General features: G+C 35.4%; 1 protein-coding gene across 4 annotated transcripts in view; it reads left to right on the top strand.

Moving 5' to 3' along the window:
• The window catches only part of LOC150105326 (echinoderm microtubule-associated protein-like CG42247), a 375,243-nt gene that overhangs the window by 168,174 nt on the left and 191,694 nt on the right, over positions 1-15,375 (top strand). For all 4 annotated transcript variants that reach the window (XM_090394708.1, XM_090394707.1, XM_090394705.1 and 1 more), the window contains one exon: positions 4,660-4,761. In XM_090394708.1, the coding sequence (XP_090250834.1) occupies positions 4,660-4,761 (102 nt within the window). The remainder of the gene's footprint in view (positions 1-4,659; positions 4,762-15,375) is intronic.

Raw genomic sequence — 15,375 nt, 5'->3', positions numbered from 1 at the left:
AGAAGAAAAAAAAAGGATTCAAATCTTTTATCATTTTATTTATTTATTCAGCCTCTGTCTCCATGATAATATCTATCATAGTGTAGACTATATTGTGTATGCATTGGTTTTTGACCAAGAACGTCGTGTTTCTACACCTTTCATTCTCCCCAAACCTGGCTTCGTATGATATCTTTTTGTTCCTCCACATAAAATAGCAGTTCCAAGTATGGAGATTTGAAGATGTTTGAGAAATCCAGGCTGAGTCAAGTGAGGATGAACATGATCTCAAAGGATGACTAGCAATACACTATTTCCAACACTGCCAAAAATTCTGAATTTGGTGAATAAATTTGCATTTAGACTTTGAAAGTGATCTGGAAGTTAAGCTTGTGCATGGTTTATCAGACTATTTGGGAACTTTTGGATAGCATAATAGTTCATGTGAATGCACAGTGTATCTTTCAGTGCTATAGGTATATTGATGATGTTAGTAGTGCCTATTGGAGAAAGCATGTCTAGAGATAATAAATCATAACTAACTTTATTTAGCTAATTAAATTATTAAGCTGATATTTCACCTTTGTCACCAGGGCATCTTCGTGGGCACAGGGAAATATAAGTATGTGCACACAGACAGATAAGCAAACAGAGGGTGAAATGTGGGATCCTACAGTCTTAATTACTACAATCCTACAGTCCTAATTGCCGGCCTGGCTGGCCAAATGGTTTGTGTATCCGCTCTCCAGCCAAAGGGCTGCTGGTTCGAATCCCATGGTGGGCATATATGTTTGTGATTGTCTATGGAAATGCCAGGGGTGGTGGTGGTGGTGGACGGTAGATGCCGTGCGGTTAGTTGTGAATGGTAGAGACAGTAGGTGCCCTCCCTCGATGAGTCTGTGGACTGACTGGAGGTGTCTCATAATAATAATAAATAGTATTAAGTTCAGAACAATGAAATTTAGTGGATACAAACATAAGGAATACATATGGTAGGGCCTTGTTAAAAAAAACCATGGTCACTTGAAGTAGATAAAGTTCTCCATAGCTCTGATATAAATGTTCCATAAGTCTTCTATTATGTAGTTTCAATTACTATGGGAATTACAGTATATATCAAAATTGGAGATGTTAATGTCAGCTCTTTCTTTATGCGGATGATGTTATACTTCTAAATAAATCCGCTACAAGTCTGCAAGATTCTCTGACTAAATTGAATAGCTGTTGTAATAGATATGGTATGAAGGTCAGCAATAAAAAGACAAAAACAATGAAAATAGGCAGAATCATTGAAAATGTCAACTGTGTTGTGAATGGAGAACCTGTGGAACAAGTAAAACATTTCAGCTACTTAGGCACAATATTTACTGAAGATGGTAAACTAAATATAGAAATAGACAACAGAATCAGCAAAGCTGGTATCGTGGGAAGTCAATTGAATAAATTCATATGGAATAAGAAAGAAATTAGTCGGAACACTAAATTAGCTGTATACAAGATTGTGTTCAAACCAATTTTAACTTATGGATCTGAGAGCTGGGTCAGAAGTAAAACACTTGACCAAAGACTAGAGACCGCAGATATGAGAGTCCTGAGAAAGATTAGAGGCGTGAACAGATGGCATCAATGGCAATATCATATTAAAAATGAGGATATTAGGAAAGAACTTGACATTGTCAGCATCCAGGAATGCGTTAGCAGAGCTAATCTCAGGTGGTATGGTCACTTAAATAGAATGGGAGAGGAAAGATTAACAAAACAAGTGTTCTCTGCCATGTTGGCAGGAAAACGACCCAGAGGAAGACCAAGATATAGGTGGATTGATACGGTACAAAGTGCCTTAGACGATAGAAATATAAGATCTGATAATGTTGGAGTCTTGACAAGTAACAGACTGATTTGGAGGAAAATTGTAGATAGGAAGTTAGTAATGATGTAATTTTTTCATATAGTACTGTCATATCCTGTACACCCCTTGAGGGTACATTTCAGGAATTTGATGATGATGATGATGATGGTCACTTGAAGTAGATAAAGTTCTCCATAGCTCTGATATAAATGTTCCATAAGTCTTCTATTATGTAGTTTCAATTACTATGGGAATTACAGTATTTATATGGTATATCATCCAGTTTTTTAACTTTTTTTTTTTTGAACTTATTCATAAATGTCTATGAAATGAAATGAAATAAACCAATAAACCAGCATCTTTCAGAAATGAAAGATGCTGGTTTTTGTTGAGGTGATTCTTGCCAAGACAACTTTAGCTAATTAAATCTGTAATCATAAATTAAAGATGCCAAGAAATTATATTCTTGATTTCATCCTTTATCCGAGTGTAAGCAAACAAAGTTTGTGCATGAAGTTACTTCATAATTAGGCTACTTGTATATAGAGGCTAATGACTTCACATAAATTGCCTTAGTATCCCATAATGCAGTGCACATATCCTTATGGACATTCATAATGCTATGCATTCTGGGATATGGAAATATGACTTCTGCATAATTGAAGTTGAAAGTTTATTTTTCACTAGGTTAGACTATGATAAATTTAGTTTAATCCTTTATCCCAGTGAGAGTCATCTTTACCTATAGGAAACTCCTATAGGTAAAGATGACCTTGCTACTGCTTCTGCCTGGTATCTCCAACTCTGGGCCTGGCTCTCACTCAAGAGACCTCAATAAAGGTCGAAACTAGTCTGGGTAGTGGCCAATCCCTTAATGCATAACAGTATACATATCCACAAGGAGATGTGTTTTGCATTATGGGAGATACTGGGATAGGAGAGTTGGTAGCTTGCTCCACCTTTGCTACGAGTTGCCTGGTGTTGTACTACTTACCCAGGTAAGATAGTACAACACTATATTCAGTCCTGAAGATATTTTCAGGCACAAACTTTGTTTGCTCTCACTGGGATAAAGGATTAAACTAAATTTATCATTGACTTCTGCATTATTTCAATGTTGGTGTCACTTCTTAGTCTGGCTCCCACTGATGAGAAATCAAAGGCCGAAGCTGGTCTGTCTAGTGGCCCTTCCTCTGATGCATAGCATTATCCATGTCCATAAGGATATGTGCATTGCATTATGGGATACTAAGGCAAGCGATGTGACATCATTAGCCTCTGTATACAAGTAGCCCGGTTGTGAAGTAACTTCACGTGCAAACTTTGTTTGCTTTACACTTGGATAAAGGATGAAACCAAGAGTATAATTTCTTGGTATCTTTAATTGATAGTATAACAAAAAATGGGAAAAAAAACTTTCAACATCTAATCTCTAGTCAAATTGTAGTAATAAGGTGTGACACCTTTTTACTACATGTATATGGAAATATGACTTCTGCATTACTTCAACTTTGGTGTCACTTGTGGCTCTTGCTCCCACTGATGAGACCTCAATAAAGGTCAAATTAATGAATTAAAATACCATTTATGGAAGATTAGAAAGAAACATGGATTTGAAAACCAGCAATATGACATCCAAATGCTTCCTAATATTGTATTGTGGAAATTTTATTGTTCAGTCAGACAATTTTTGTATTTAGAAAGAAGTATTCTAGGAGATATCAAAATTTTGACTAGATGGTGTAGACCACCCACATTATGCCATATTCATCAGGGACAGATAAAATTCTGTCTTTTAGTTCCATCCTCTTAATTCAATATGGTCTTATAGTCAATTGCAGGAATGACTGGAGGGTAATTCCAGGCAGAGAAGGCCAACTCAAAGTGGTTAACTCATAAGGTTCCACCTGGGTATCAGGTGGTTTAGCCTTATGGTTATCTTTGCATTTTAGCTTCAATTGGTCTTTTGGTTGTTCATTTATATGAGATTGGTGAAAAAGGAAAACTGATAGCCTTTGGCTATATGATGACATAAAAGAAGCTGAGGTCTTTTCTCTAGCTCACACATTATCTGTCTTTTATTTTCTCCTAATACTATCAGGCTGTCTTGCACCCCTATACTTACAAGTACCGCCTGAGCACTACTTCATTCGCAGCGGCCAGGATTTCCAAGAGCTATAGGGTATACCCACCTTATGTGACTGCTAATTCATAAGTAGCATAGAAATAGAAGACACAACACAATATAAATTAAAAAAAAAAAAAAAGAATTTTAATTAGGATAAGATTTTTGGAAATTTTCCTAGTGTTTTTTTCCTTTTCTTTTAGGTGGGGCCAGGCCCCTTGGCCCCCTCCCTGGGTGTGCCAATGGTCTGGGTAGTGACCCGTCCCATAATGCATAGCATCATACATGTCCATAAGGATACATGCTTTGAATTATGATATACTAAGACAAGTGATGTGAAATCATTAGCTTCTATATAGTGCCCAGACCTGAAATTACTTCAGGCGAAAACTTTGTTTGCTTACACATGAATAAAGGATTAAACTAAGAATATTATTTCTTGATATCTTTAATTTATAGTATAAACAAGTGAAAAAACTTTCAACATAAATTTGTAATCAGATAGCAGTATGTTCTGTATATTGATGTTAAGCCAATGATGAGTGCATCACGAAATATTATACACATTCAATAAATTCAAATCATCATTTACTTTATAGTTTATCTATTTCAGTCATTTTGAGCCAAAATAATACTTTCAGCACCTATATGATTTTGAATATCCATATAATGAATATTAAATTTATATATGATATATTTGTTTCAGGCTCATATTCGGGTATGGAGAGCTGATAATCTAACTACATTAGCAATAATTGGTCAAGGTTACTTTGATGAAGAGATTATTGGCATTTCTTTTTCTGAAGAGGTAATATTAATCCTGAACTTATAATATATTCTTTAGATATTATATAATAATTATACATCTTAATACAAATGAAATAAATAATACAAAAAATGTTGGACATCTAAAGCTTAAGTGCAATAATTTATCAGCAAATAGATTTAGTGAAGAAAACAGCTTAACATATTGACTGCTAACACTATAAGATAATTTGTAGTTGATATCTGTATTAGTTGTACTGGTTGTTGCAGCATAAAATGTAATTCATGGCCAAGGCAGATATTTCAATTAGAGAGGAGGGAAGAATTGGCATATTTTTCAGGATCCTGAGATAACTCATAGATAGTGTATTGAGAAAGAAGTATTTATTCATGTGCCAACTGCAGATAATTATTATTATTAAACAAGACCTCATGGAGTCAAAGACTCATCTAGGAGGTCCTTTTATCTCACACACATCTCATCATACCGCGTCTTAAACACATTCAAACTCCTTGCAGACACCACACTCTCAGGCAAGGCATTCCAATCACTCACAACTCTGCACGAAAAAACCTGCCTCTCACTCCCCTACTCACACCCTCTTTATGCAGTTTCCAGGGATGACCTCTGGTTCTCCCCTGATCTCCCACTATTCGCTGTAGAACTTCTCCACCATTGATCCTATAACAACCCCTTACCAACTTGTAGGTCTCTATCATATCTCCCCTCTTCCTTCTCTCCACTAGACTCTGCAAATTACATCTTTTCAATCTTTCCTCATACTCAACATTCCAGAGGTCAGAAACTACCTTAGTCAGTTGCCTTTGGACCCTTTCCAACATCTCTTCATCCTTCTGAAAAACCAGGTGACCAAATCTGGGCACAATGGTCCATGTGTGGCCTAATCAAAGCCTTATACAATGGAACAAGAATCTCCCTACTTCTACACGTCAGTGTCCTCCGCATCATTCCCAGAAGTCTTTGTGTTGTCTTCACAATTTTGGCGTTGTGTCCCCTAAATTTTAGATCCTTATCCACTATCACCCCCAGATCTCTTATTTCCTCTACTTCCAACAATATATTCTCACCAAGCATAAATTCTGCATCCCATCTTTGTTTTCCAAATTTTAAAACCTTACATTTTGCAACATTGAACTCACATTCCCATTTGCTTGCCCAATCACTCAATTTATTCAAGTCTTCTTGCAAGGCCACAACATCTTCACTACTCTTTATAGTTCGTCCCAACTTTGCATCATCTGCAAACAACTGAATATCTCCATCCAAATCTTTGCCAATATCATTAATATACAAGTTAAATAGTAATGGCCCTAAAACAGACCCCTCAGGCACTCCACTAGTGACTTTCCTTTTCCTGGATATTGCACCCCCATACACAACTTGTTGATACCTATCAGATAGCCAGTCTCCAATCCAATGCACTAATCTAATATCCAACCCCATCTGCTCCAGTTTTTTTTACTTTACTAAACAAATCTATAGCTACAATGATAAAGTGAAAAAAAAAACAAGAATTATATATTTTCAAAGAATTATCATATATGTCGGCGTATAAGATGACTCTCAAATACTACAGAAAACCCCTCGAAATCATGGGTCATCTTATACAGTGATTATAAAAAGGGAAGCTTAATTTCTTGGATGAACATTTAAGTAGTTACAATATATCATTATATAAGAAATTAGGTAGTGTTTATAAACAAATCGGATTAATTTTTTGTTACATAAATTTATTTAAAATATTACAATAGATGTAAGTCTTAAAAACAAATAATAATTATTGACTTCAATTTTCATATTAATTTTCTTCATCATCTGTTTAAAATAGTTCTTCAGATTCATTGTTTAAATGATCGTCATATGGATCCCAGTTTGAATCCGGTGAATTGATTTCGTTTTCATCGTCATCAGTGTCCCACAACAGATCATCTTCCGCACCATCCATAAGATTAGAGATTCCACACTTTTTAAATGATTTTATTACAGTCTCTACTTTTACTTTATTCCATGCTTTGATCACAAAATTGCACAACTTGTCAAGTAATGCAGTGCACATAGATCCTCCATTTGTAAATAATTTTTTACTAGTCAACATTTCACTCTTTTCGCATGTGATCTTTAAATGGTTTGTTCAAGCAGACGTCTAGTGGTTGCAATATAGAAGTTAAACCACCTGGTATAACAGCAATTTTTGTGTTATTTTTTTCTAGAAGACTTTTAGTATTTCCAGTTAAATGACTACAAAACATATCCCATACTAATAAACTGTGTTTCTTCATTATACCACCTGGTTGCGTGTTTCACACATTATTTATTCATAATTTCACACCATTTTCATCCATCTCCTTTTTCATGAAAATATACAAAAACACCTGAAGGAAATTTTATCTTAGGTTTAGTTTTACATTTGAAGATAATCATTGGTTTTAAGTTGGTTCCATTAGACAAACATGACAACACAACAGTAAACCTTGTTTTTTCGTGACATGTACTTCGAAACTAGCACACTCTTACTACCTTTAGACTCCATTGTTTTATTGCTTATCATATCAAAGCTCATAGGAGTTCTATCCATATTTCCAATATTTGACAATAAAAATTAATGTTCTTGTCGCAAATGAATAATGAATTTATGGAAACTGGTAAGTTTGTGGTGTCAAGATCTGCTGGTAGTTTTTGAGCACTTTTCATTTTTTGTCATATTACCAGATTTTGTCTGTTCATAAAACGATTACACCATTCTGAAGTATCTTGAAATTCTATACTTTCATCTGGATTCAATCTTGACCATTTTAGTGGATATGCTCTACTCATATTTCTTGTAACAAGATAACTATTGTGCCTTTGTTCGAATACCCATTCTGCAATGTGATTTTCCAGTTGCGGCCATCAGGTAATCCCCGTTCTCATTGCACGTTTTTTCTTTAGCAAATTTTTGAAAATAACTTCTTTCTTCCTCCATTCTCTTACCATCTTCTCGGTTATGTCAAACTTTCTTCAGTAGCACAGTTATTAGTTTGCTTTGCCATTTCAATTACCCTTATTTTAAATCGAGCTTTATACTTTCTTGTTTTGTTGCTGGTTCCATGATTTTAAATAACAATTTTAATAATCCTAAAATTTAAAAAAAATGCAAAATTAATAATTAATTAAAATTGGAGGTAATCACTTTTAATTAGGGTAATTGGCATAAATACTAAATCTATGCTGTGCAAAAAAATAACAGATATGCATAGATATAAAAATAATGGATATAACAACAATACCTAATGTTGCATTAATACAAGAAAGAAGAAATTGGGGGGTCATCTTATAAGACATAAGCTTAAAACCTAAAAATAGCCTAAAATTTAGGCCTCGTCCTATATACGATATATATTTACTAAGAAATCTTTACAGAACTACACAGTTATGGTAGTGGCATAGTGATGCTAGTGCATCATTAGCTTCTAATGAGCTTAATGAGCTGGCTGTTTCCTTCTTGCACAGGACTAGAAACTGTCAACTAGTAATATAACTATGCAAGCTCTGAAAACTTTCTTCTGATTAAACAAAAGTTTGTAGTTATTGTGAAAAATGTAGCAGCAATTATGTTTATTTTGATAAAATTGCAGAACTACTACCCTGTTAAGATTAACTTTAATTTTCCACTTTTTCAGTCTTTATATTAAGGTCATCATCTATATACACATACATACAGACAAGCTACATTACAACTCAAACACATAGCAAATTAACATTCATTTGATCAACCGTTATTCTATTGGCCTGACCTCTAGAGAGGTGTGTGGGGGCTATATCAAAGTAATAGCCTATTTTAAGATAAATACAATGTTATATAGATGAAACTGGATGTTTGATTCCTATCCCCAAAAAAGGAATGTAAATGACATTAAATTTAATAACTATGGTAAAATCTGGCCTTTCTGATCATGCCTTGGATACTGTACACAGAATTGATAGGGAAACTACCTGTTTGTTACATCACACCAAAACCTGATATGAGTGAAAATTTAAAGAAGCCTGTGATATTCTAATCTCAGCAATACTCATGGTGTAAAAATCTCGAGAATGTGGATGGCAGATTTTTGACTCACTTAACTTTTTGTTTTAACAGATCATTACAATTAGGAGGATTGTAGTACTCCAGGATCCTAGTCTGAAATTAACAATCCACAACACTTATTTTAATTATTGATTGGGCCACCACTATTGCTGTAATAAAGGTTGATATGAAATTGTTCCCACCATGGAGTAGGATATAGTTTTGATGTAGGTTTTATTTCGCTAGAGGTCAGGCCAGTAGAAAAATAAATAAATAAAAATATATATACAGTTGCACACTCAGGGTTTAATCTTGGGGTGGGGGGGGGGGGCTCCCGATTTGAGAATACACACTACTCATCGCATACAACCTATGACTGAGCATCTGCGATGATTGCTAATTCATAAGTAGTAGTATAGAAATAGAAGACACGACACAACATAAATAAAACATGAATTTTATTAATTAGGAAAAGATTTTTTGAAAATTTTCTAGTTTTTTTCCTTTTTTCTTTGGGAGGGGGCAGCCCCCCTATGAGTGCACCACTGTTCCTTTTCTTACCTGAAGATGGAAGGTAAAAGAACCAAATGGAGATACTTGGTGTATTCATAACTGTAGTTTTTTTATAAGGGAATTATCATAATCATAACACTAATTACAGATATCGACTATACTGATCTGTTCCAGTCTCATTACTCATCTAATAGACTCTTCTTGAAGTCTCCCCTGTTATACTACTACTACTGCAACCACTGATCTCAGTTTCACCAAGCTCTTCCCATTTCCTACATTTTCTGCAAACATGCACTCCCCAGTCTCTTACCTTCCACATTTCTAACTGTCAGGATATAAACATGCCACAAAATCTTTTAATATACAGTGTCATTTTTTTTTTTTTAATAACGAAACCTGTGGTGAGATCATAATTAAAAGAAACACATGTATTAACCACAGTGAAAATTATTTACTTGTAAATATTTCATCCTAAGTATCTTAGGACATCATCAGTACAGTAGTTTAAACAATAATAGGAATAACATGCAGTTAGGGTGCATGATTACAATAGAATCTCATTAAATGTACGTAATGTGTTACAGAAGTAAAAAAAAAAAAAAAAAAAAAAAAACTAATAATTATTTTACACAATTTTGTATGACAATTTTCCATACTTTAGGGATAGTAAGAACATTGTTGCAGTTTAAATGTGGTCTGTGTGGTAGGGCTTCAGAACTTTCTTTATATAAACGTTCATGTTTATATAAAGATCTATGTAAAAGTTTAGACTTTTCCCAATGGATCCTATGGCTTGGATTTTCAATTCCTTGTTGAGAGGCCAGATTTCTGAGGTTTAAAAAGACAAATGTGGTCTTGATGTTCTGAGATGCATTTCTGAACAGACCTGTCTGTCCAAAGTAAGACAATTTGCATGAGCAAGGAATCTCATAAACGCCAGGCAACATCAAAGGTGAGAGTTTGTCCTTAGGAGAAGGTAACAAGTTGTAAATTTGGTTGATAGGTTTGTAAGTAGTGGCAAAATTGTATTTCTTCATAATTTTAGAAAGACGTTTGGAGATGCCTTTAACGTAAGGTATGGGAATCCTATGGACTTCTTCTTGTCTGGTTTGATGTGTGGGAAAGTGATGATTTTTTTGAGTTGTTTTAGGATTATATCCATTTAGGATGGCTGTATTTTTGATTATACTTCTAATTCTTGGTTTAGAGATTCTTCAGAGGAGCAGAATTTGTGTTCTCTGGAAACTAGTGATTTAATAATGCCTGATTTATGAGATGGATGACGAGCGGAAGAATTGTGAATGTAGCGACCTGAGTTATAATTCATCTCGAACATGAATTACAACTGTTTCTAGATAAAATTAACCTTTATCGTTGCATCAACTTTACATTAGAAAAAGAATCTCCACAGGGTATCTTCTTTTTGGATTTACACATTCAAAGAAAAGAAGACGGTTCCATCGGCACGTCTGTCTTTCACAAGCCTACATTCTCAGGTCGCTACATTCACAATTCTTCCACTCATCATCCATCTCAGAAATCAGGCATTATTAAATCACTAGTTTCCAGTGCACACAAATTCTGCTTAAGATATAATCTGCACACAGATTATATCCTAAATGGATATAATCCTAAAACAACTCAAAAATCATCAGTCACTTTCCCACACGTCAAACCAGACAAGAAGAAGTCCATAGGATTCCCATACCTTATGTCAAAGGCATCGCCGAACGTCTTTCTAAAATTATGAAGAAATACAATTTTGCCACTACTTACAAACCTATCAACCAAATTTACAACTTGTTACCTTCTCCTAAGGACAAACTGTCACCTTTGATGTTGTCTGGTGTTTGAGATTCTATGCTCATGCAAATTTTCTTACTTCGGACAGACAGGTAGGTCTGTTCAGAAACGCATCTCGGAACATCAAGATCACATTAGTCTTTTTAAACCTCAGAAATCTGGCCTGTCTCAACACGGAATTAAAAATCCAAGCCATAGGATCAATTGGGAAAAGTCTAAACTTTTATTTATATAAACATGAACGTCTATATAAAGAAAGTTCTGAGGCCCTACTACAGAGACCAAATTTAAACCGCAACGACGTTCTTACTATCCCTAAAGTATGGGAAATTGTTATGCAAAATTGTGTAAAATAATTATTTTAGTTTTTTTTTTTACTTCTATAAAAAAAAAAACTTTAAACTACTGTACTGATGATGTCCTAAGATACTTAGGATGAAATATTTAAAAGTAAATAATTTTCACTGTGGCTAATACGTGTGTTTCTTTTAATTACAGTGTAAAATATAGTCCTTTAATGGTGACAGGCTGAGTGATAACATATTGGCAAACAGACTAACTGCAGCTGCCATTATCATGACACAGTACAAAGACACTGACAAGATATTCTAAAAATATACTCCAAAACACAGAACTTAAAACATAAAGTATCCACTGCCAGTTAAGATTTAACAAATCAAGATCCTTGTATAGAATAAATACTTTAATAACATATAGTGTTCCCTCGATATTTGCAAGGGATGGCAACACTTCCCATGAATAGCAAAAAAATCTGTAAATAATTAATGCCTCCTCCCTAGTTACTTTGCTCCTCTCAGAAAAACTTTTTTTTTTTAATGTAAATGTACATACAACTGTTAGTGTTCAATAGAAGTTCAGTGGCTCAGTCCACATCACCTTTTTTATGAGATATTTTCTTTCTTGTAAATGCTAATAAAATAAAGATAAGAGAAATCGATAAAATGATTTATTATTAAATTTTTCAATGCATTTAGATCAAAACTAAAGACCTTTTGATAAATTTAATTTAATCCTTTATCCCAGTGAGAGCAAACAAAGTTTTGCACCTGAAAATATCTTCAGGACTGAATATAGTGTTGTACTATCTTACCTGGGTAAGTAGTACAACACCAGGCAACTCATAGCAAAGGTGGAGCAAGATACCAACACTCCCATCCCAGTATCTCCCATAATGCAAAACACATCTCCTTGTGGATATGTATACTGTTATGCATTACAGGATTGGCCACTACCCAGACTAGTTTCGACCTTATGAATAAGTAAAGCCGTCTCTAAAAATTCGGACGAGCCCTAGGCCACTCAATTGTGGACGAAAGAGCATCCATCCATCTCAGCGTTGGCTCCACTCATTGATGGCCCTCTGCCCACCACCACCACCGAGCAGAACCGCTCATATTCCGAAGAAAAGCATTCACCGACAAAGCCCCTCACCGGGCCGTGCCAGAAAACACTTTCCCCGGAGACTCAAATTGCTCCCTTAAGGCAAAAACCTTAAGAGAGCTAACTCATAATGGCCCTCACCGGTTTCGACCTTTATTGAGGTCTCTTCAGTGGGAGCCAGGCCCAGAGTTGGAGATACCAGGCAGAAGCAGTAGCAGTAGCAAGGTCATCTTTACCTACAGGAGTTGCCAAAAGGTTTGCCACCTTTTTTTATTAAATTACTCTGGATTTAGAGAAAGATGTTGAAAGTTTATTTTTCACTAGGTTAGACTATGATAAATTTAGTTTAATCCTTTATCCCAGTGAGAGCAAACAAAGTTTGCACCTGAAAATATCTTCAGGACTGAATATAGTGTTATACTATCTTACCTAGGTAAATAGTACTATCTTACCTGGGTAAGTAGTACAACACCGGGCAACTCGTAGCAAAGGTGGAGCAGGCTACCAACACTCCTATCCCAGTATCTCCCATAATGCAAAACCCATCTCCTTGTGGATATGTATATTGTTATGCATTAACGGATTGGCCACTACCCAGACTAGTTTCGACCTTTATTGAGGTCTCTTCAGTGGGAGCAGTAGCAAGGTTATCTTTACCTATGAGTGTTGGTCCACCTTTGCTACGAGTTGCCTGGTGTTGTACTACTTACCCAGGTAAGATAGTACGACACTATATTCAGTCCTGAAGATATTTTCAGGTGCAAACTTTGTTTGCTCTCACTGGGATAAAGGATTAAACTAAATTTATCATAGTCTAATCTAGTGGAAAATAAACTTTCAGCATCTTTCTCTAAATCCAAAGTAATTTAATAAAAGAGGTGGCAAACCCTTTGGCAACTCCTATAGGTAAAGATGACCTTGCTACTGCTTCTGCCTGGTATCTCCAACTCTGGGCCTGGCTCCCACTGAAGAGACCTCAATAAAGGTTGAAACCGGTGAGGGCCATTAAGTTCACTTTCTTAAGGTTTTTTCCTTAAGGGAGCAATTTGAGTCTCTGGGGAAAGTGTTTTCCGGCACAGCCCGGTGAGGGGCTTTGTCGGTGAATGCTTTTCTTCGGAATATGAGCAGTTCTGCTCAGTGGTGGTGGTGGTGGCAGGTGGAAGGACATCACTGAGTGTAGCCAACGCTGAGATGGACGGTCTTTCACCCACAATTGAGTGGCCTAGGGATCGTCCGAATTTTTAGAGACCGCTTTACTTATTCATAACGTCGAAACTAGTCTGGGTAGTGGCCAATCCCTTAATGCATAACAGTATACATATCCACAAGGAGATGTGTTTTGCATTATGGGAGATACTGGGATAGGGGTGTTGGTAGCTTGCTCCACCTTTGCTATGAGTTACCTGGTGTTGTACTACTTACCCAGGTAAGATAGTACAACACTATATTCAGTCCTGAAGATATTTTCAGGCACAAACTTTGTTTGCTCTCACTGGGATAAAGAATTAAACTAAATTTATCAGAGTCTAACCTAGTGAAAAATAAACTTTCAATAAAGACTTTTTGTTTATCCTATGTATATGAACATACATATATTTTATTATTTAACATAAAGGAAAAATATGAATCCTTTTTTACGAAAGAAACAGTGTTTTAGGGAGCTGTTTCATTTATGTTGTACAGCATAGTGTACAGCACAAATGCCTGTTCCGATACTCAAGCAATTTTCATACTCCTGTACACTGAAGGATTTAATTCATGGATTTTGCACTTTAAATGTCTTAAGCTTTTAAATAGATCTGAAAAAGACTCTAGCATCCATTGTTTTCACATTTGTTTTCTCTTCCTCTTCTTTTTTTTTTTGGCAGCAGTTGAACTTTATATAAGCTCATCAAGATCCTCTTATGTTAACTCATAATTAGGCCCTTCTTCCTCCTCCTCAGCTACCATGTCAAACAATCCCTTCCCTTCAATACAATGTGCTGTGTTGACAATGTCTTGTATTTCTTAGTCAGCTGAAGGGATTTTCATGAAATTTTTCACAGCTTTTGCCCATAATTTTTTCCAGAATGCATTGACAACTGAGTCCTGTTCCTGCAGTGCTTCTTTAACTAGGACAATGTGATTTGCAGTACTGAATTGTTTCCAGCTCTGCATAACTCCAACATTTGAATTTTCCTTCATTGTATTGAAAATTTGATGAAATGACAGTTTTGTGTAATGAGCTTTGAACATCTGAATTTTACTTTGATCAAATGGTTTAATGAGAGACGTTGCGTTACGTGGCAGAAAGATGACTTCTGTATTTTTATTCAGATGTTTCAATTCCTTTGGATGTCCTGGCACGTTGTCCAGGATTAAGCATAACTTTGAACAAAAGATTTTTCAGCCACAGGTACTTCCCTAAGTACAAAGCAATGCTTAAACCAATCCAGGCACAATTCTCATATTACCTATGCTTTTCATTTCAAGGAGTTCATTTTTAGCCCCCTTAGCTCTCAGGTTTCGAGAATGGTAAAGCATAGCAGGTTTGATCATATTGCCTGCTGCATTTGCACAAAATAAGTGTCACTCCCTATCTTTACTTGCTTTAAATCCTGGCATCCATTTTTCTTCTTGGGTAACTTAAGACATGTTAGGTATTCTCTTCTAGTAAAGCCCAGACACATCTGCATTAGACTTGTTCCAGCATATACCTCTTCTCCTCAATTATTTTGTGAAATTCTTCAGGAAAAACTGCTGCTGTCATCCTCTGTAATTTTTCTTGGTCAGCAGAAGCTGCATCACCAATCACCTTTAAATTTCTTAAAGAAAACCTTCTATTGAATCCTTCAAACCAACCTTTACTGGCAGTAAAGATTTTGGTATACTTT

Source organism: Typopeltis vanoorti, chromosome 6 (genome assembly GCF_054136105.1).
Source record: "Typopeltis vanoorti isolate ZY-2024b chromosome 6, IOZ_Tvanoo_1.0, whole genome shotgun sequence".
Classification (NCBI taxonomy): Eukaryota; Metazoa; Arthropoda; class Arachnida; order Uropygi; family Thelyphonidae; genus Typopeltis; species Typopeltis vanoorti.
The sequence above is the reverse complement of the archived record's forward strand: the minus strand, read 5'-3'. Positions and strand labels throughout refer to the sequence as shown.